The sequence below is a fragment of the Xyrauchen texanus genome, chromosome 3 (genome assembly GCF_025860055.1).
Source record: "Xyrauchen texanus isolate HMW12.3.18 chromosome 3, RBS_HiC_50CHRs, whole genome shotgun sequence".
In the NCBI taxonomy this organism is placed as follows: Eukaryota; Metazoa; Chordata; class Actinopteri; order Cypriniformes; family Catostomidae; genus Xyrauchen; species Xyrauchen texanus.
The window spans coordinates 32450145-32474025 of record NC_068278.1 but is presented as its reverse complement, the minus strand read 5'-3'; the positions used below and the strand labels follow the sequence as shown (position 1 = coordinate 32474025).

Below are 23881 nucleotides of genomic sequence, written 5' to 3'. Positions count from 1 at the left end.
AATTCCATAAAAGTAAAAAGATGGCTATCTGTGTTAAATAATTGTTCCACCCAAACAATACTATTATGAAACCAATTTTCAAAGAAAATAGACTTTTGTTTAAAAAGAATGTCCTTATTATTCCAGATAAAGTATTGGTGAGGTGAAAAGTTGTGTTTGTAAATTAAACTCCATGCTAGAAAACTTTGACGATGAAATGCAGAAAGTTTCACAGGTATTTTGTTAATATCAAAATTGCAAACAGTAATTAAAAAGTAATTTATGCCACCCAAACTAGATAAAGTATAGAGGGGAATAATATTCCAAATATTCCAAGTGTTCAGACCCATGAGCAAACCATACTGAATGTGAAGTCCAAAATTTTGTATCTTCTTTAGTAGAATGAGCTTCTTGTACAAAACAAAAATCCGCCCTAAACTGTTTGGCAAAAAGAAATAGAGCTTTCCTTTTAACGTTATTTCTTAACCCCCAAGCACTAAACGAAACAAGTGATAAATGTGAGCGATTAGTTAAAGAATATTGCACAACTAAAAATGTCTGATCAATCTGGTAAACTTTGAAATCAAAGTGGTATCGAGATCAGCACAGATTGTATAACTGAATTAATTAAAAGTTAGGAAAATATCTTTAATTACCCATGGTGGCTGTCTAAGTGTGACATCTCTCTTATACATGTCCGGAATATCATAAAAATGATAAAAGAACAGAGTTAATAATATATAAAACAAACTGTAAATCTTTTTAAAGAACTGCTCATACCTTTCTGAACACAGGTTGTGATCCTGACTTGAGTGTTAAATACATATTGTTCATAGTTATTAGAGTTCTCAGCAGCTTATTGGGATACAGTGTAACCTTGGAACTCAATTTTGAGAATCTTGAGAAAGTATTGAAAAAAATTATTGAAAAAATATTCCTTTGTATACTCTCACCCCGTTACTTCAGTTCCTTCAATAAATCTGCGGCCTCCGGCAAAGTAAGCAGATTTGCCATCATCGCAAGCTTTTTTGATCAGAGGCCACAACTTCTGTCTACAATCTCTGTCCTCCTTTGTCAGATCCTCCTTAATCTGCATGCCTTGATTCCGGAGAAACTCGCTGCTTTTAGCAGCCTTCCATACTGCATCTCTGAATCTCCTGACAGTGAACCGAATGATTGTTGTGCGGGGCCTTGTCTCATTAGCACGTTTGGTTCCCAGTCGGGGAGCGACATCTATAGCATCTGGTAGTTTCGCAGCTTCATATAGTATCACTTCTTGTCATACACGGATAACCTCCTTTCACACACTTTGGTCGTCTCTGGCAAACCATGGAGCCGCAGGTTCCAGCACCTACCGTACCGTTCTAAATCCATCACCCGAATCATACACGCCCTAGTTGTTTGTTTGCCCCTGTCCATTCGTTTCTCCATGTAAAGCATTTTGCTTTTTAGTTCTTTTATTTCTGCACAGGCGGTTTGCACCATCGTTTCCAGGGCATCACTTCTTTTATTGATAAGATTAGCGAGCGAACAATTTAATCGGGATTAGATATATTTCCAGCATTAACTTTGACGAATGTTGGTTTTTTTTTGCAAGTGGAGGTTTACTTGGAGTTACAGGGTATGGCGGAAATTCTTCATCTTCTTTATGATGCTTGTCTTGAATCAAACCGCTTTCGTAGTCATGGCCGTTATTAGCAGGCACAAGTGAATCAGGTTTTCCGGAGTCACTGGCTCTTTATTGTGCAGATTTAGGCATGTTTTAATATAAAATATATATTAGATTGGAAAAAATACCTTAAGATCTAAAGAATATACCAATTTTGTATACATTAACTACTACATTAGCTACATTAACAGCTTTCCTATTAAAAGTTTGGCACTAGAGCTCTAAACTTTTGACTGTTCACGCAGCCATCTTGCCGGAACCTCTATGTCCCGGTCGATGGCTTCTAGCTGGCCTTGAGTGACGCAATCACGCTTTAAGTGATGTAAGTAATTTGAAAGTGAAGACCACGAGATCTTGCTGACGAGTCAGCTGTCACTGCCACGTCACCACTGAGAAAGAGATCCTTATGGATTTAAAAACAGAATATGTTCTGCATGACCGTGTGACTGCTTAATTTATTAAAGAGGAAAGGAGGACTGACTTTCACTTCAAGTAAATTGGTAAGTGCTTTTTTGCATTGTTATAGCAATATTACGAGTTTTCAAATTGTAAATTAGGCTGCTAGAGCATTCAGTGTCAAAGTAATGCTGCATTCCATTCAACACAAAGTCGGATTTTACAACTTCCTACTAGGAAAATTGCAATGGAATACATCTTGAAGTCAGAATTACAACTTGCAGGCTCGTGCAGAGCTTCTCAACTCCGCCGAGATGCAGGGGCATGATGTCACACAAACATGTTGACACTGTCGGTGTAAAGAATTATAATCTCTTTTGATAATCGTACACCTGTAGCACAAATGCTGGCACTGCTGCATTGTTTATCAGTTGGGTTGCTAGGAAACATCTGAATATCAGGGAATGGAATTAATTTATGGTCGGAAATATCAAGTAGGAATATCCCACATCCAATTTTAATGGAACAAAGCATAACCATGTACCCTGATGAAAATACATTTATTGCAAGCAACAGTTAAATCGCAAATATTATTAGATACATTTTTCTAGGTATTACAGACCTCTTTGGTAGATTCATATGAAAAATTATGATTTTTAAATGTCTGTTCAGGAGACGTTCATTTTGCAAAACGGTCATGCTGCAGTTAAAATTAGGCTTGCTTGAGCATTAAGCGTCATTTCAAGTTCTGCCTTTCATGCGTGGACGTGTTTTTAAAATGTCAATTTGTATTATTAGTTAGCGGCGACATATTGTATGATGCCCAAAGCCATAGGGTGTCTTATTCATTGTAAAACTGTGTTTTCTTAATGTAATGAATCACACTGAAGGCCTAGACTCACTAATCACCAAGGAGATGGGTTGCTTGTGTCAGGTTGCTTCCTGTGCTTCACTGTTTTGTGTGTTTCCTTTTTATTCTGAACTTCATTATTCTGAAAAATATTTTTTTCTTTTTAACCTTCCTTGTGGAATAAGTGATTAAGTGACCGGTCATACCGGCACAAGTCATGGAAGGAATGGTATTTTGTAATAGATAGCGAATAAACAGAAAGAAAAAAATTACATTTCACAGGGTGAAAATGCTGCCCTGGTCTTATGGTAATAGAAAAAGAGAGATAGAGAGAGAATATGCCATCTGTTCCAAAGGCACTAGTTACACATAGAATGCTTGGCTGCTAGGTACTGATACATAAATAACATCAGGCCAGCTCCATAAATAAAGAGAATTGAAACACACACACACAAAGCGGAGTCTGAAATATTGCAACTTTAAATCATATGCACGGATGCATGTCCATAGATATCTACATTTAAAGCTGTGTTGAAAAGGAATCTGGGTTCTGTGTCATAGATTATTAGCTCTGGAAGCAATCTTGAAAAGAGTTATTTATGCTATTCTTTATGTTTTGCTAGAGGCACAGAAATTACACACTTCATCTTTTAAACTAATATATATATATATATAGTTCTATATATGTTTATTAGTATATGGAAACGAGCCTTTTCCAGGTTTAGGCGACTGTCGACTTTTACGTCAACAACAATATAAAAATCAGTCTCCTTTTGCAGAAATACTAATGTTAATTTCAATGCATTCTGGCCTTATTCTATTAGTGAGCTGATGAGCTCATCTGTTTATCCTTCAGCCACAACAGGTTTCTAGTGCACTTTTAGATACTTTATTGTCTCTGTCAAGTGGCTTTGTATAGCGTCTGTCTCGCCGCCTGAGCAAATACGTCAGTCAGAATGTTGGGAAACAGCTTTAAGATGAAATGGACTACTAAATTTATGTCTGTGAAAATACTGAGGTAAAATGTCAGTCAGCTGTTTATTGGAATCCTGTACGAGGCTTATTCATCCTGTACTTTAAACATGTTTTCAACAGTGAATAAATATCTATATTACTCTGGCAGTTGACCGTATTCCTTTATGTTACTGTAGAACACGTTTAGATTGGAGCTGTGACGTTGCGTCCAGATTGTGATACTAATGAAGGAGAGGATCGATCCCAAGTTGTGTCCCCTATTCCATGCACGCTCTCTGTCTCCCCAATAATTTTCTGTTTGCTCTCTACTGTCTGTGTTAAAGGAGTATTTTGGGTTCAATATAAGTTAAGCTGAATTGACCGCGTTTGTGGCATAATGTTGATTACCACAAAAATTATTTTGACTCGTCCCTCCTTTTCTTTAAATAAAAGCAAAAATCAAGGTTTGGTAAATGGTCTGTACTTATATAGCGCTTTTTTAACCTTAACGGTATTCAAAGCACTTTACACTGTGACTCATTCACAGTGTAAAGTGCTTTGGTGGTGGCGTAGTGGACTAAAGCACATAACTGGTAATCAGAAGATTGCTGGTTCGATCCCCACAGCCACCATCATTGTGTCCTTGAGCAAGGCACTTAACTCCAGGTTGCTCCGGGGGGATTTTCCCTGTAATAAGTGCACTGTAAGTCGCTTTGGATAAAAGCGTCTGCCAAATGCATAAATGTAAATGTAAATGTCATTCATCCATTCTCGCACACATTCACACACCAATGACGGCAGAGCTGCCATGCAAAGTGCTAGCCTGACATTTGGGGTTCAGTGTCTTGCCCAAGGACACTTCGGCATGTGGAGTCATGTGGGCCAGGAATTGAACCGCGAAACCTGCGATTGGTGGCCAACATGCTCTACCACCTGAGCCACAGCCTTTGTGCAGTCTAGTGTGGCTAGACTTTTGAACCCAGATTTTTGAATGGAGGGGCAAGACTAAATACATTTTTGTGGAAATCAGTATTATGGCACAAATGCTGTCATTTGAGCTTAACTTATATTAGTCCTGGAATATTCCTTTAAAATCTCATCAAGAAAATTTAATTACATTTGGATCTCAGATACATTCTAATGGTCTTAAGTGCCACCCTGCTGTCTGATAAGACAAAAAGCTATCTTTTTCAGAATAGTGCCCATAAACCAAAACTGCTAATGATGAATCAGAATCATAAAATTGGTGAGATTGCCTCTTTCAGCTTTTCAAAACCTATGTTTTCTTTTTCTTTGACTGATTTAGATTAATTGATGTCTTTTAAAGGTCCCTTGACATGAAATTTTCACTTTCTGAGGTTTTTTAACATTAATATTAGTTCCCCTAGCCTGTATTTGGTCCCCTCGTGTATAGAAATTTCAGTCGGTGTATACCGAGTTTTGGCTATCTTTCTCTGCCTGTGAGAAAATGAGATCTCAGACGGGCTGATCTTGAATCTCCCCTGTATGACATCATACGGGGGAAAGGTTACCTCCCCTTTCTCTGCTTTGCCCGCCCAGAGAATTCGAGCTAGGAAGTACGAACGCGTGCGATTTTAGTTTATCCTCGAGAGATATCATGGCGTGTGACCGATCGAAGCACAAAAGTTGCTCAATAATTGAATGCACAAATGATCACAGAAGTCTTTTTTTACTTCCTTCATCCAATCCCCAGAAGGATCAATGGATAAATGTAATTTACTCTGGGAATGCACCGACACAACACACCAAATTTTTGTATGTCTGCGCCAAACATTTCACAGACGACTGTTTTCACAACATGGGTCAGTTCAGAGCTGGGCATGCTGAACGTCTGAAACTGAAGTCTGGATCAGTACCAACTCTCTTTGGCTCACCTACAAACCTCGGACAAGTAAGTCAACTAATTATATATAATTGTGTTGCTTTACTATTTATGGTTACCTAGCTTGTTACACGTAGAATGTGGCTGTAACATTAGCTATGCAGCTAACAGCCGAGTTACTGTCGCTAATGTAAAGGTAGATAGCATCAGGTATACGTGTGAATACACACACTGTAACGCAAGTGTTGTACACTTCTTTGTTATTTGGATATCCGTTCTCCTGTTGGTGATATGTTTACAAAATTACAGACGTTTCAGATCTCTGCGTACTAGAACATCTAACGTTAGGCACAAAAAACAGTTTTTTCCCCATGCTATCTGCACACACTTGGCTAATGAAGCTCATTCTGATTCTGATTCAAACTGAAACGCTTGAACGACTGCGTGTCTAAGTGCCATTGCAATATATCCAATGTAAACATGCATGGTACCGTTGCCGCAAGCTGGTCAAGACCACACCCACACTACACCTTGCCCCGCCTTTCTCCTCCTCATTAGCATTTAAAACTAGAGACACCGAAACGGCACGTCTGAAGGAAAGCTCATTATGGGTTGGCTTGTAGTGGCTATAATTCTGTACCAAGGCTGAATTTTGTAAAAGAGATTTCAGATACAGTACTAGGGACAACTAAGGCCTATATCAAAGCCTACAAAAAGAAGCATGTCAGGGGACCTTTAAAAACATAGTAAAATAAATACAAAGGTTTAGAAAAGATCAAAGATGCAGTCTCATGCATTTTATCTGTGATACATGATTCCTCATTTTCATTTATTGTTTGGTCACTATTCTAAACATTTTCTTATTCTAAGTTTTTTGTTTCCTTCCATGGATAGACTATCACACTAACAAAATTGCGGTCTAATGATTTTTACAATAAAAAATAAAAAAAGCGTCTAGAGTGTTGAATGTTTGTGTGGTTGTTTGTAAGTGTCTGAATAGCCCATTAATTGTGCTCTTTATCCTTATTGTCTATGTACTGATTATTATTCACCAAGTGTAATTAGTTTAATATACTGTATTGATGTGCTGAAACATACTCACAAACACAGACCCTTCTTATCTGTGTCTCACATGCCACATCAAACACAAATGTGTGTGTATTCTCTGTTTTCTAGGATTAGTTTTGGTCTGTCATGCAGAAAAAGCAATATGCCTACCAGAAATCCTGTTGCCACTGGTGCCAAACATTGTTTGTGTCTTTATGTGTTAAGCACAAATCCTATGGCATCAGTGAAAAATAACTAGATATAGTTTAAACTAGATAACGTGTGCACTAAATCTGTGTCTTCATTAATGCATGTAGATGAAACCTGTACAAACGGTGGTTTGAATACATCTTTCTTTAGGGTTGAATAATTATATAATTCCCTTGATATTATAATTGCAATTTTTTTTATTTATTATTTAATTATTTTCTAATTTATTAAAATACTTATTTTGTATGGGCCAACTCCATGCCATATTATTTATGTACAAGTCTGTAATTGGATACAGTACTCAACCAATGCAAAAGAACATGTTATACATTTTGGACGCAACGAGAGTAAACCAAAATAGAATGCTGTAATTTACACTTTTCAGGATTAGTTAATTGTAATCGTATCATATTTTGGATTATTTATTTGATTAATTAAGCAGCCTTAATTATATTGCTATATCTGTACTCTGTATATTTTTTTTTTTTTCAGCAAAATCAGGAGTAAAAGAGACTCACACACAGGAATCTTTCATCCTACTTGTACACAATTAGAGTTTGTATAAGAACGTAACATGCATTGAGTGGACTAATTAACTGCGGGATCAGAATGCTAATAAAGGCATCTCTCTCTCTCTCTCTCTCTCTCTCTCTCTCTCTCTCTCTCTCTCTCTCTCTGCCTTGTATTTATGAGGCCACTCACATCTGTAAACAGTCCGATAACCAGATAATGACATGGTGATAAATGCCTCTCTATTTCTAACAGAATACTGTCATGTCAGAGCTGATCAGACAAAGATAGAGCGAGCAATGGAGTTAAGTTCAAGCCAATCTTTAAGCATGACATTTTTCTGATAGATCCATCAATCTGTCAAGCATGGCATTATTCAGCTAGGAGTTTCATCAGGTCTAGTTCAACAAGAAACCCACAAACACACACATAGACGCACATCTACTCACTGAACGTGCTGAACTTTAGGACTTGTCTATATTGCCACAAGGAGAAAACTAATAAATAGTGTTCTTAGTTTTAACAATAATAATAATTGCTATTCTTATTTGTTCTCCATTTCTGTTGTGATGTTGTGAGAAGAACACACTGTGTGCAGGTGATAAATTGGTCTTAGGGAAGCCTAAGATCTTGCGGTGATTGCAGTATCCTTTTGGACTGGAGTGTACTCGAACGAATTGGAATGGATTTACAAATGAACTGCCAATATTTATTCTTTTTTTTACCCCACTATATTTACTTTAAGTAAGCTGTCATTTAGCAGACACTTTTATCCAAAGAAACAGTAGTTCACTAATTCAAGGGAAAGTCCCCTTAGGGTAACTTGCGGTTAAGTGTCTTGCCCAAGAACAAACTGGTAACGGTTCATGGATTGCAACCCACCAGGTTCGAACCTACAACCTTTCAGTTATTGGAACAGATTTTGAATCACTATGCTACACCACCCAATCAACCAACAACTGCGGTTGTTGTGCATTTGTGATTTTAATGTACATTTAATTTACATTTTCATGTGTTTTCAAGTCAAAGATAATTTTATATGGCATTCTCTGTGTCTGTCTGTGTTTAGGAGGCTAACAACCCTGAACAAATGTGCTGCAATGAGCTTAGAGATTCATTTCCATTGTAAACAGGTAAACACACAAACATTCTGTACACTTCTAATTCAACATGTGTAATATTGGTTTTCATGTCTGTCATTAGTTCTGACTGTAGCTGGATAGTAGCCCTCAAAATTAAGATGAAATATAAGACACTTCGAAATATGGCCTTATGTGTATGCTATTTTCAGCTGTTTATTCTGGACCTCTTGGTTTAGCTGCTGTTTCCCTGACTTGCATATGTACATCAATGACAACCCCTTAATTACTTAACAAACCGAAAAAGCTAAACATTATCTCTATGTGTGTGTGTGTGTGTGTATGTTTGTGTTTTACTCTCAGCAGAGTGAGGATTCTGAGGAGGATGATGCATGTGCTCTTAGCTCCCGCTGGGCATTTCAGCGTGAGAGTAAAACTTGGTCTCGTCTCCGTACCCTCCCACCCACCCCTGTCACACCTGGAAACAGGGCCTCCACCTTAAGACCTTCAGGGAGTAGTGATAGCGTGCTGAGTGACATCAGTCTCCTAGAAGTCACCTCGCTGACCTTTGACCTCAGCGCTAGCAGCTTGAGCTTGGACAGTGCACGGGAAACAACTTCTCCGGAGGTTGTGACATTCAGCGAGGTTGTGGTGAGTGAGGGCTCATCGTCAGTTTGTGTCTCATCCAGCCAAGATGAGAACGATGAAGCTGGATCCTCATCTTCTTTGCCGTCTGTAAGAGAGAAGGCAAAGCGGCCTTCTAGATCGTTCTTACGGAGGAGAGAGTCTATAAAGAAGAGGGAACGTGAGAAAGAGACACTGCCTATGAGCATTTCAATGGTTAATCAACACAAGCCAACCTCAGGTCTACAGTGCACATCGGATGCAAGTTTGCCTGGACAAACCACAAGTAAATGCAAAATCGGCAAAGATATTATGTGGAAGTCACACACGATATGCCGCAGTAATGTGAGCCAGAAAGCCCTGCACAAGCCTCACAGAGCATGCCTTTACCTGGAGGACTACCAGTTACACAATCACAACAACTGTCTGAGGAAAGAGGAAAATGTGGTTCACCTCCCCTTTGATCACAAGCCTGGAACTTTCCCCAAATCTCTATCAATCGAGAGCCTCTGTCCATTCTCCATTTCTCAAAGACCTGACCATACTGACTGGCCAGGAGAAGATGGAGAGTTTTCATTGGATGGAAGCATCAGTCGCAGTGGCTCACAAGACTTTCTCTCATCTAGTTTTGGGAGGAGGAGGAATTCAATCAGCTCAATTGGAAGCATTTATGATAATGTCACAGAGGCACCGAGGAGTCCATGTGACATATTTGACCTGGGGAAAGAAAAAACCTTCCAGGAACTTGATGACATTTTAAAGCATGTACATGAGATACAGCACAATATTGATGAATTGTCTCGCTCGCTTGGCCTTCAGCAACATGACCAATTAAATGTAGAGACTGAGTCCATGACAGACACAACATTACCCAGTAGCCTGAACTTCGATGAACGATCCATGTCGGATGTTGGGACGACAGCAAGCGATTATGATAGCACAGGAAACTCTGTGAATGAGGGAGGAGGAATGAGAGAGAGGAGGGACTCGGGGGTGGGCGCATCACTTACGAGACCCAGCAGGTAAGTAATATTGAGACTTAAAGAGTTTGTTTGTGAGATGGGACCTTATACACTAGGTAAGTAAACAGTGCGAATCCACTGATTTCAATGATGAATGCAAGAATGTAGAGGAGAAACACAAGGGTTTGCGAAATGCAAGTGTTGGCAACATTTAAACGCACTCTCCAATCTCTGAAAGGTGGGTACAGTTGTACTTTTTTAAATCCAATTTGCTCTATTGTTACCGCTTGATTTTAAACAGCCGTGGCTCTTTTTGCAAACCAAAAAAGCGAACCTTAAGCATCCCTATCCATCAAACACTTTATCTGAGCTCTCTCTATGTGTTGGCACCCTGAGAGAAAGAGGAAATTCTAGCTTGTTAACCGACTTCGTTAGTGCAGTGGCACTTATCCAGAGTTTCCTCTGATGTGAAAGATTGTGACTGAAAGAGAGATACAGGCCACTCAATTTGTCTCTTTATAAACACAACTGGACTAAGAGACAGGTGACCGTGACAACTGTGTGTGTGTTTTAATGTCTTCTTTTGGCTCATCTTAGTTTGGATGTTTAGGATTAAATAGTTTCGTCCATATTTAAAATATAATCCCACATTATCAAAACACATAATCTAGCTCATCCCTGGTGAATAATGTGGAACCCTGGGGTCCTCTTACTTTCAGTTGAACAACCCCATCATTCCTCTGAGGCTTTTTATCACATAATGTCACTTTATTTCAAGAGGTTTACATGCCTTACTTATGAAAGTGTACCTTTCACCCCACTTGCTACACTCATGGTTCAACACATTTACTATGGGCTTGTTACATTAATGTTTGACAACCAGAAACTGTTCAAGTACCTTGTTTGAATTTTGAACAGTTTATGCATTGTTTTCAAATTTAAAACCTTACAAACTACTTTTTGTGAAATGTTTTTCTTGAAAAGTGCATTTGTGCTATATTTCTTTAAAATTAATGCAACAGGATTTAATATACTGTTATACTGTATAATGTAAAGACATTTATCAAAATGTTTACTTTTGGCTTAAGGATCCAAATACTTTTTGGGGCTGCTATATTTTTATCTTTTCCATCCTTTAATTTTTCTAGTTTTTCCTGCTCTAATTTTCCTTCTACCCCCACCCTCTGCATGGTCAGAAAGTTGCGTTGGCACAGTTTCCAGAACTCTCATCGGCCGAGCGTGACTTCTGCATCTTTAGAGATCAACAGGCAATCAGCTGCCCAGCTCAACCTGCTGCAGAAGTTCAGCCTCTTACGGCTTACTGCCATCCTTGAGAAACACACCGATACCAACAAACATGGCTGGAACTGGTAAGTCTAGACTCTCACACACTCTCACACACTCTCACACACTCTCTCACACACACACACACACACACGCAGTTGTGTTTCCATGTTTTATGGACTTTATGGACGCTTACTAGAGGTCTTCACGGTCCAAAAATGTGTGCCCGAACCTGAAGAGACCCAGAAATGTGCTATACGGAACTTACCCAGACCCGTCAATTATTTGAAAGTTTGGACATGGACCCGTGCAGAACCGAGCAATGCCGAAAATGTACTACCCGGAACCGACTCGGACCAGGCTATTATTTACAATCTGGACCCGGACCAGGCCGGGACACTCAGACCCGATTGAACCCGATCAGCACAGATCCCACAGCTAATTGCTATTAATAAGTTAATTTACAAGTTGTGAAAATACATTTTTGTGTTTTACCTAATGTAACGTTAGTAGCCTTCTCTCCTGTACCTGACCGTGACACATACAATCCATCCTCCTTGCCAAGAAAGATGGCATAATAACATCCATGTTGTTCCTCTCTTGCTGATTAAAAGAGCATGTATAATCCACTCATTATTTCAGCTTCAAAAGTCCAATTGCGGTCATGGTGGCGGATGACAAATGCGACTTCCACTGTTTGCCCTTTTGAACTATAACAGGGGTCGGGAACCTTTTTTCACTATGGAGACAATTTATTAATTTTTGGTTGATGCATTTTTTTCGAAAGAGCCAAACCGCAAACTAATAATTTACTATTTTACTAAGTTTTTCAATAAAATACAATGTTTATATTGCCCACAGACCATTAAAAAACAAACAAATATGCAAATATTAATAGGTAACATGTTGCAATGTGGAATTGAGTACATGTGTATGTGCAGTCTCCTTAAAATTACTTTATTTTACTTCATGAAAAATCTTACTTCCCTTTTGGGCTGGGCGATATATATATATATATATATATATATATAAAAAACATTTTAATGATAAAGTTAATTTATTGAAACAGGAAAACTTAAACAATAGACATTTCTCAATTCAAATTGCACTTTAAACGAAAAGAAAAAGCAATACAAATAACGAAGGGTTAGAAAAATCTGTATAACCACCTCCCCAAATCCAAACATTTACCATCTCCAACGGCTCCATTTACCATCATGGAAGTATCAGTATGCAACAACAGGTGAAAATTACTAGCGTACAACTTAAGAACTAAAGATAATTATAATCATAATAAATAAGTCAAAAAATTTTGTTCCCAAAAAATGCTGCCAAATGTGTGTTCTTATTGAATGTGTTTGTATTGCATTTTGGTCATATTTATGCTGCCTAAAGAAAAAAAAATAGAACTCAATTTTAGATTCAAGGTGAACTTGTCTTGTATTACCTTATGATTTAATCACTTTCGTCTTTGTTTATTTAATACATAGATACCTGTATATATTACTGAACCTGCAGAGTTCTGTTCACAATGTGTAAGAGCGAACTAAACTCACAGTACCTCACGAGATGATCGGAGATCATTTGCAGCATTCTCATAGACTACAATACTCTTCCAAACAGTTTTCAGTTGAATGAAACATTGAAAAAGGAGTGAGAACTCCTTACATGCGCTTGTTTCACGAGAAATTTCTTGTTATATATCTCTCCGACAAGACTTTCAGGTCACCTTGCACAGTGGCTGGTACATCAGCAAAATACTCGGCATGAAATATCCGGATTTGGCGGGTGTTCATTTCAAACCTCATTCACCAGAATTTGGCTGTAAAATTCGGGAGAAAGAAAAACAAAACAGTGTCATTGACTTCAAGCTTTGCAATCGTACCCACACTTTCTGTTGGGAAAGTATTTCTAGAAAGATTTAAACGATCGTTTGTTGGTGAAATGGTGAGAGACCCGGCGAACAAATAGCCACTTGTGGCTCACTAGCCATAGGTTCCCGACTCCTGAACTATAACAACAATTGCTCGTTCAGTGCCACGGCCGCTGACGTTAGCATCCGATTTGGGTCCCGGGTCCTCGGGTTCGGGTGGACCCGTGAAGATCTCTACCCTCTAAGCATGCAGTGTGAAACAGGCTTAAGATTGCACATCATTTCATTTTTACATACATAAAATGTGTGTCTGCGTATACCCAGACTGATGTGGTCAGCACACTCTCGGACTCATGAGGTCAGGTTGGTATTAATGCTTTTATGTCAGATGCAAGAAATCTAAAGTGTTTTTTAATGGCACAATCGGTTTAGAAAAACTGTACTAACAGGTGCAGTTTATGACCACATATCTCTCTCTCTCTCTCTCTCTCTCTCTCTCTCTCTCTCTTTCTCTCTCTTTGTTCCACTGCTGCCTTTTTATTGCTTATGAAAATTAGCAATATTTCATATCTACTGTACCTCTGCCAGCAGGGCTAAAATTACAGTCGTATTTATGTACACACAAGCAGACATATGCACACGCACACGCACACAATTTTCATTCTACAGTCGTTTTTATTTGGCATTGCAGCACAGACTGCAAATTGGTTTATAATTTTTTGCATTTGTTCATTTTAAAAACCAGCTGCGGCAAAGGACTTCTGATGAGGAGTTTATAGTTCTATCAGCGCTTGTCATGACCCTCAGATCTAATGGATGATTCATTGCAATCTGCAGCAGGCACTGTGGAGGCATTATCTGTCCTCTTATTTCCCCTCCACACACACCCCACAGTTAAAGACCTGCGTCAATGTCAATGTTACTGGCTGCAAAGCGATCCCATTTTCACAGTATTTATACATACAGAGCAATTCCATTTCCTCTCTATCTCTCACTTCTGTTGTGAGTGACCTGCTGTTGTGATTTGCATACATCTGTCACAATGATGTGACATTGCAATGTGTACATTTTCCTCCTCCTGCATACATAAATAAGTACATATATGTGAACTGACGTATATTCATAATTATACAACGGTCAGTTTAGATCGTAGGTCTGAGTGGACAAGCAGCGCTTCAAGAGTGCTGAGATGTAGCATACTGTAACAGCATTGGGATTTTTTTTTTTTTTATCACTTAGCTTGTTATGTTCATTGTGTTTGAGACAGGCTGTCAGTTCGTGCAAGGTTTGATCCTGCTTTTGCTTGGTGTGGAACTTATTTTCATTAAATAGACAAAATAATGGCCATATTGTGTCAAAAATGTCAATTACTTAATATGAACGTCTTGTTTATAAACTGTTGTATAAAAGCAAAATCACACTTGTACTCTTGCTGTTGTGAAAGCTGCTCTGATTACCTGTGATATTAAAAGGAAAGTTCACCCAAATATTTTTCTTTTATTTTTTATATTATTCTTTTATTCTCTTATGATTTAATCACCCTCATGCCATCTCAAATATGTAGGAATTTCTTCTTTTGAACACGCATAAAGATTTTTAAAAGTATATTTCAGCTCTTTAGGTCCTCACAATCCAAGTGAAAGGTGACCAGAACTTTTAAAGCTCCAAAAAGCACATAAATGCAGCATAAGAGTAATCCATAAGACTCCAGTGTTTAAATCTATTGATCAATTTATCGATCAGTATTTAAATAATTTTTTACTATATAGCCCTAGGTAAACTTAAATTTTGATGCAAATGCTCAACCTCTGTGTACAGTTGAACGCAAGCTTGTCAAAGTATTAAATAAATACATAAATAGGTGATTTTGTGCATGCGTGTTACATCTGCTATAATACACCAGACTTTCTCTTCAGGAGTTTATAAAGATGTCTTTATATTCCTTCAGAGTCGAGTTATACAAATGCATGTATCACCAGTCCTCTTCACACACACACACACACACACACACACACACACACACACACACACACACACACACACACACACATATTGTGTTTCCATGTTTTATAGGGACTTTGCATAGACATAATGGTTTTTATACTGTACAAACTTTATATTCTATCCCCTAAACCTAACCCTACCCCTAAACCTAACCCTCACAGAAAACATTCTGCATTTTTACATTTTCAAAAAAACATAATTTAGTATGATTTATAAGCTGTTTTCCTCATGGGGATGGACAAAATGTCCCCACAAGGTCAAACATTTCGGGTTTTACTATCCTTATGGGGACATTTGGTACCCACAAAGTGATAAATACACACACACACACACACACACACACACACACACACACACTCTTGACTTGCACACATCCACTGTTGTTGTTTTTACCTTCATCTCCTGATGTTTAGTGGCAATTGCATCTTATACTATCGCTTCTTCATGACAGCAATGTCTCAAATATAAGTGTTCCCACCTTGTGGACCCTCTAATTAGTGTAAATAATTTCAGGCGCATGTGCATTCTGCATGTTCAAAAATCGGGCTGCGCGCGTTCAGTGCTCATGCACTCTGCTGATGATGAGATTTGCGTCATGTGTCCTGTATGACTGAAGTATACTTTGGGCTTAAATTCTCCTTCCTGTCCAATAGGGAATTGTTCCTGGGTTTCGGAACAATGTAACAGGGTTTAAAATGGGCAAGGAGGAGGCCGGAACCAGCTGAACTGTCAAAATAATGTTTAATGAAAACATAAAAAGACACAAATATAAACACACACGGCAGCTGCATGTGGCTCTGTCTCTGTCGAATTTCCACATCCGGCTCAGCCTTATCCCACTCCTCGGCTGATTAGCCCGGTTGGGGGCCGGCCGTGCACAATCACGGCCCGGCCCGCACTCCTCCTCGTCATAGTAATGATATGCTGAAGAACGTAAATCATCAAAAACAAAATAAGAATGTGAAAGTAAAATTGAAGATTGATAGTAAAAAAGGACTTTCATATTGATCTGTTTCTCACACACACACCTATCATATTGCTTCTGAAGATATGGATTTAACAACTTGAGTAAAACTGATTATTTTTATGCTGCCTTTATGTGCTTTTTGAGCTTCAAAGTTTTGGCCACCATTCACTTGCATTGTGAGAACCTATAGAGCTGAAATATTCTTAAATCTTAATTTGTGTTCAGCAGAATAAATTGATTAATTGAGTAAATGATGAGAGAATTTTCAATTTTGGGTACAACAGCACTTCAACATAAGTTAAAATAAGAGCAAACAACTGATTGGATGTGTTCTAATTTCAGCATATATTTGTTCATATATGTCTGGTCTCTTGTGCCTGGCCAGTTATCATTGCATGCCTAGAATTGATGTGATTGCACAAAATAATGTTTCATTTATTTTATTTTCTCTCTGATTGGTTAGGGTGGTTCCGAAGTTTATGAAGCGGTCCAAAGTTCCAGATTACAAAGATAAACACGTGTTTGGGGTTCCGCCATTTGTAAACGTCCAGCGAACTGGTCAGCCCCTCCCACAAAGCATCCAGCAGGCAATGAGATACCTACGCAGCCAGTGTCTGGAAAAGGTCCATATGTATAAACACACACATGCTTGTTTATTTGAACCCACACAGACTTTTATAGTTTCTTACCTCTGCTTCTTTCTTTCAGGTGGGATTATTCCGGAAATCTGGGGTTAAATCCCGCATCCAGACTCTCCGGCAGCTCAATGAGAATTCCCCTGATCATGTGACCTACCAGGGCCAATCAGCTTACGATGTGGCTGACCTGATTAAACAGTACTTTAGGGATCTACCTGAACCCGTGCTCACCTCCAAACTTACAGACACCTTCTTGCATATTTACCAGTGTGAGACACACACACACACACACACACACACACACACACACACACACACACACACACACACTTGGAAATTTTACAACTTTTAATGTGCCAAACACACAATTACATCCGTTAGCTCTACAGCTCTCTCGCCTTGTGTGTTTGTATGTGTAGTCGTTCCACTGGAACAGCGTTTACAGGCCGTGCAGGCAGCCGTGATTCTGCTACCTGATGAGAACAGAGAGGTTTTGCAGACGCTGCTGTATTTCCTCAGTGACATTGCATCTGCGCAGGAGAACCAGATGACTGCAGATAGTCTGGCTGTCTGTCTTGCCCCCTCCATACTGCACCTGAACGCCTCCAAGAAAGATGGAGCTTCGCCAAGGTATGTGAAAATGTGTGTGTGTGTGTATGTTTGTACTCATGTCAAGATAATAAGAAAAGAAGAAATAGTCCAAAGTGATCATCAGAAAATGTTGTGCCAAATGTAATTTGCTTGGAAAAAGTGTTTGTTTTCTTGGCTAGTTATGTCTTTTCTCTTCTATAGATTGTTATCTTCATTTCCATTTGTTTCTAGGCTCATGAGCAGGAAAAGTGTAGCCAAGCCAGACCACAAGGACCTGAGTGAGAACATGGCTGCCACGCAATGCCTTAGTCATATGGTCACAGAATGCAAAAAGCTGTTTCAGGTGGACACACATATTTATTTTATTTTCTGATATGTGCTTACATGTCTATGTATCCATATTTCAGTGTATACATGCACTGTAGGCAAAATCATCAATCATCTAACATCTTATATGTCTCATCCGTGCCTGACAAGTTTGACCAGTTTTCTGTCCCTATGATTCTTTGTACAGATCCCTCATGAAATGATGCTGCAGTCAACGAATTCTTATGTGGCGGCTGATGCCCAGCCGCTGCCTCTGCATGGGCTCGGGGTCAACACTCTGGGCGAACCTGTGGATTATCGGGTTTATTTGGAAGACAACATCCAGTGTCTTCTCAGAGAGGCTTCCGAGCGGAGTAAGGGCTGGCACCATGCCCACGGACCCAATAACACTGAACTGGCGTATAAAAAGGTAGGGGTTCTCATAATCTCATCGGATTATGTACTTTGCAAAGGCTGTAAAACACAAATGAAAATTAGCAAACATTTGCTGATGTAAGCTACTGTATATGTCCATAACTTGAATAAGACATTTTTAAGTCATTTTTATTTGTAATTGATGCCGAGATCTACTTTTATATTTAATTTAATAACTGAGAAGGTTTATCTGCAAAATTAGTAGCACCAAACATCACAAGCAGCCTCAAGAATGGACACAGAGTAGCCGTATAACTCTTTTCCTTGAGCAGAATATTGCACTACAGATTGCTAAATTTTTGCAATCTAAGGCGTGATTGGGAGGAACGGCCTCCCTGATCTGAACTCAAGTGGATGTTTGTTATTAGACTTCTGTGCTAGTCATGGATTATCTATAACAAACACCATGTTTGAACATAAGGATGCTCATAAGTGTACGTGTCACCAGAGCACCCTAGGCCGAAGGTCGATGATCGATTTTGTAATCGTGTCGTCGGATCCGAGGCCATATGTTTTGGACACTCGGGTAAAGAGAGGGGCAGAGCTGTCAACCGATCACCATCTGGTGGTGAGTTGGGTCAGGGGGTGGGGAAAGACTCTGGACAGACCTGGGAAGCCCAAGCGAGTAGTGCGGGTGAACTGGGAACGTTTGGAGGAGATCCCTGTCCGCGAGATCTTCAACTCACACCTCCGGCGGAGCTTTTCAGGCATCCCCGCGGAGGTTGGGGACATTGAACCGAGTGGGCAATGTTCAAAGCTTCCATTGCCGAGCCGCGGTGGAAAGCTGCGGCCTCAAGGTTTTAGGTGCCGCAAGGGGTGGTAATCCTCGAACACCGTGGTGGACACTGGTGGTCAGGAAGCCGTCCGACTGAAGAAAGAGGCCTTCCGGGATTTGTTGTCCCGGAGGTCTCCGGAGGCAGTTGCGAGGTACCGACAGGCCCGAAGGGCTGCGGCCTCGGCCGTGAGGGAGGCAAAGCAGTGGGTGTGGGAAAAGTTCGGAGAAGCCATGGAGAAGGACTTTCGGTCCGCACCAAAGTGCTTCTGGAAAACCGTCCGCCACCTTAGGAGGGGGAAACGGGGAACCATTCAAGCTGTATACAGCAAAGATGGGACGCTGTTGACCTCAACTGAGGAGGTTATTGGGCGTGGAAGGAACACTTTGAAGAACTCCTAAATCCCAACACGCCTCTATGGTAGAGGCAGAGCCGGAGGATGATGGGGGATCAGATTCTATTTCCCTGGGGAGGTCACTGAGGTAGTCAAACAACTCCGCAGTGGCAAAGCCCCGGGATTGATGAGATCCGACCAGAAATGCTGAAAGCTTTGGATGTGGAGGGGGTGTCATGGATGACACGCCTCTTCAACATTGCGTGGAAATCTGGGACAGTGCCTAAGGAGTGGCAGAACGGGGTGGTGGTTCCCCTCTTCAAAAGGGGGATCAGAGAGTGTGTGCCAACTACAGGGGTATCACACTTCTCAGCCTCCCTGGTAAAGTTTACTCCAAGGTGCTGGAGAGGAGGGTTCGGCCGATTGTCGAACCTCAGATTGAAGAGGAACAATGCGGTTTTCGTCCTGGCCATGGAACGACGGACCAGATCTTTACTCTGCAAGGATCCTGGAGGGGGCCTGGGAGTATGCCCATCCGGTCTACATGTGTTTTGTGGATCTGGAGAAGGCGTATGACCGGGTCCCCCGGAGATACTGTGGGAGGTGCTGCGGGAGTACGGGGTGGGGGATCCCTTCTTAGGGCTGATCCAATCCCTGTACGTCCAAAGCGAGAGCTGTGTCCGGGTCCTCGGCACGAAGTCGAAGTTCATTCCATGTGGGGTTGGTCTCCGCCAAGGCTGCGCTTTGTCACCAATCCTGTTTGTGATATTCATGGACAGGATATCGAGGCGTAGTCGGGTGGGGAAGGTGTGCGGTTCGGTGGGCTGGGGATCTCATCACTGCTTTTGCAGATGATGTTGTCTTCATGTCATCATCGGTCCGTGACCTTCAGCTCTCACTGGATCGCTTGGCAGTCGAGTGTGAAGCAGCTGGGATGAGGATTAGCACCTCTAAATCTGAGGCCATGGTTCTCAGCAGGAAACCGATGGAGTGCGTACTCCAGGTAGGGAATGAGGTTTTGCCCCAAGTGAAGGAGTTCAAGTACCTCGGGGTCTTGTTCACGAGTGAGGGACAATGGAGCGGGAGGTTGGCCGGAGAATCGGGGCAGCGGGGCGGTATTGCACTCGCTCTATCGCACCGTTAGTCACGAAAAGAGAGCTGAGCCGAAAGGCAAAGCTCTCGATCTACCGGTCAATTTTTGTTCCTACCCTCACCTATGGTCATGAAGGTTGGGTCATGACCGAAAGAACTAGGTCGCGAGTACAAGCGGCCGAAATGGGCTTCCTCAGAAGGGTGGCGGGCTTCTCCCTTAGAGATAGGGTGAGGAGCTCAGTCATCCGTGAGGAGCTCGGAGTAGAGCTGCTGCTCCTTTGCATTGAAAGGAGTCAGTTGAGGTGGTTTGGGCATCTGGTAAGGATGCCCCTGGCCAGCCTCCCTAGGGAGGTGTTTCAGGCACGCCCAGCTGGGAGGAGGCCTCGGGAAGACCCAGGACTAGGTGGAGAGATTACATCTCCACACTGGCCTGGGAACGCCTCGGGGTCCCCCAGTCAGAGTTGGTTAATGTGGCTCGGGATAGGGAAGTTTGGGGCCCCCTGCTGGAGCAGCTGCCCCCGCGACCCGACTTCGGATAAGCGGTTGAAGATGGATGGATGGATGGAGATTGCTAAGTTTGTTCAAAGGGGAAAGCGAGACGTGCATGGTTGCCAGATCGCACAAAATAAGTATAACATTAGGCTGAAATATTTCCAATTTGTGCAAGTATAAAACTGGGGGTGTTGCGTCTCTTATCTGGCAACCCTGATCATGTTAAATGCTTGTGGAGACGCGTTAGTTCCCAGTGCAAGTTAACTGAATTATTCAATAAAAAAAAACGCTTTTATGATAAATGAGCCGCGGGACATATTAAACCATGTGGAGGGCCTGATCCGGACCACGGGCCGTATGTTGCCCATGTCTGCTTAGCTGTTTGCCAGATTATCATTAAATAGATTTATGTCCTAAATAGTTGATCACTTGGGCGGCCGCCGAAATATCTTCAATGGGAGAACCATTGTTCTTTCCCTGCTGTCCGTGATCCAGTCCGAATAGACTAGTTGACAAACGCTGCTTTAACTCACACACACTCATGTCAGACTCCCTCGCCTCGCTTCTCTCAGACATTTTCTCCGCTGCGTACGCGTGTGTGTGTGTGTGTGTGTGTGTCTGTGTGTGAGACGCAAGTTGACGAGTCAGGCAGACAAGGAGGAAAGAAGATGCGCATGTAAGATTCTCCATGCGGTTTAATTATTTTCTCAATACCGTAGATAAGCAAATGTACATGGTATGATAACCGTCAATTTTCAAACCGTGGTATACCGTGAAACCGGTATACCACTGCAACCCTACACAAGACACAAACAAAATGTGTATTAATATGATTTTAGTGTTATCAAATCGCTTAGCAACCTTTTCTGTGTCAAGTTATAGCCAATTTTACAACTTTGTTGCCATGATGACGTAAATGACTGGTAAAAATGACAATTTATACGACTTTACAGCTCAAATAATACATGAGTTTTAACTGAAGAATTAATTTGAGTGCTTTTATAAAATTATAAGCTTCACATTTCCTCCTTTTAAACCCTCCAAAAATTGACCCCAATCATTTTGTTTGTAAGTGCCTCACTGAACCTGAATTTTGGCCTTTTTTATGAAAAAGAATCTAACTGTACTCTTTTGTAGTAATTAACAATATTCCACAAATGCTGTCAATTGAGCTGAACTTGTAGTGAATGCGGAATATTCCTTTTAAGAAATGTGACCATATATTATTCTTCCATGTGTTCATAAGTGAAAAAACATACCTCAATTATTTTTAAGTAGGTTTTAACTGTATTCTTAAAACATTTTATCTACTTTGCAATAATTGTTTTGTTCAAACATTGGTTGCTCTAATAAACACCTTTTTAGCCCTTGCAGAGCAAGTATATAAACATAAAAATATACATCCAATATTATCAGAAGGATGTGATTTGTTTTGACCTATTTTGCCTTGCTGTAATTACCACTCATACAGTTTAACTGATTACACTGGTGATGTGTGTTTAGCAATATTCCCTCGTAAAAACCCTGCTGTATGCTGACCTTATGCATGTTTTATTTTACAACAAACTTTGCAATTTGCTTACATTTAAAAGGTCTTAAAAGGTATTAAATGTAATTCCCTCAAACATCGTTATATTAATAATTTAATAAAATCATTATAGGATCTTGCTTTTGGTCTGAATGTTTTTTTATTTTATTATTTTTTTGTGAGATTAAGACCTCAGGCACTCTTCACTTTTTGTGTCACTCCACTTATCTATGTTTACAGCTTTCCAGACAGACTCTCAGTCTATGCATGGCTTAGGGACATCCATCAATTTATCCTGCTTTTGCTTCTTTTGGAACCATTTTCCTTAGCAGAACAATAATAGACAAAATAACTGACCACATTGTGTCTAACATGTAAGTCAATAAATATTAGGTTCTTGTTTATGAAACTGCCTTTTGAAAGTAATGACACACTAGCAGGGGTTCTGTTGTACTTATTATCAGCATGGCAGTGATTCAGCCATAGGTAATTTTGTTTTATTCTAGTTAGCTATTTTGCCCAAAGCAAAACCATGCTATGATTTGTTGTTTGCAGGTAGGCGAAGGGCACCCCTTGCGCCTATGGCGTGTTTCTGTCGAGATAGAAGCCCTGCCTACAGTGGTTCTGCAGCGTGTTTTGCGAGAGCGCCACCTGTGGGATGAAGATCTTCTGCACAGTCGAGTCATTGAAACTTTGGAGAACAACACAGAGGTCCTCCATTACATCACGGACAGCATGGCTCCCCATCCTCGCAGAAACTTCATAGTTCTCAGGTACATAGATGCAAAATACTCACACACCACAATTTGTATTGTAATATGTTTAACACTCGTTATTTCTCCACACCCATAACTGCACGCAGATGGAGAGAGAAGGTGTGGCCTGTTGTGTAGAATACTGGCTTAATAATGGTTACTGTATGGATGTAGAGAGTGTATAATTTGGTATTAGTTTGTAAAATGTGTTTGTTCAGTAAATGTGTGTGTGTTGTGCAAAATTGTGTGTGTTTTGTTATCTAAGTTTAGGATTTATTGTGTTTCAGACGGTGGTATAGTGATCTTCCAAAGGGCGTGTGTGTTCTTGTGTCGTCCTCTGTTGACCACGATAATGTGCATCTGGAGGCGGGGTTACGGGCCGTGCTGCTGACATCACGCATTCTTATTGAGCCATGCGGAACGGGGCGGTCCCGGTTAACACATTATTGCAGGGCTGATCTACGGTAAGGTGCACAGCTTCTATGGATGATTTGATACATTCGGGGTTCCCACGGTCATGGAAATTATGGAATTTTGAAAGTGTGATTTCCAGGACTGGAAAAATCATTGAAGTGTATACTAAAAGTCATGGAATTCTAATTTTCTATAGTCAATATCAATTTTTTAATTGTGCTCAGTTTTAAATTACCTTGTGAGTGCAATTGGTACAAATGCTTTTTAAAAAG

General features: G+C 40.4%; 1 protein-coding gene across 6 annotated transcripts in view; it reads left to right on the top strand.

Moving 5' to 3' along the window:
* The window catches only part of stard8 (StAR-related lipid transfer (START) domain containing 8), an 80422-nt gene that overhangs the window by 53244 nt on the left and 3297 nt on the right, over positions 1-23881 (top strand). For 4 of the 6 annotated variants that reach the window (XM_052105361.1, XM_052105351.1, XM_052105372.1 and 1 more), the window contains 10 exons: positions 8528-8591; positions 8901-10183; positions 11320-11493; positions 16715-16874; positions 16960-17158; positions 17309-17519; positions 17712-17823; positions 17995-18216; positions 22996-23213; positions 23483-23659. In XM_052105361.1, the coding sequence (XP_051961321.1) occupies positions 8528-8591; positions 8901-10183; positions 11320-11493; positions 16715-16874; positions 16960-17158; positions 17309-17519; positions 17712-17823; positions 17995-18216; positions 22996-23213; positions 23483-23659 (2820 nt within the window). Of the gene's footprint in view, positions 1-5647; positions 5761-8527; positions 8592-8900; positions 10184-11319; positions 11494-16714; positions 16875-16959; positions 17159-17308; positions 17520-17711; positions 17824-17994; positions 18217-22995; positions 23214-23482; positions 23660-23881 lie in introns of those variants that run through there. The other 2 variants (XM_052105376.1, XM_052105356.1) reach the window with 2 other exon arrangements.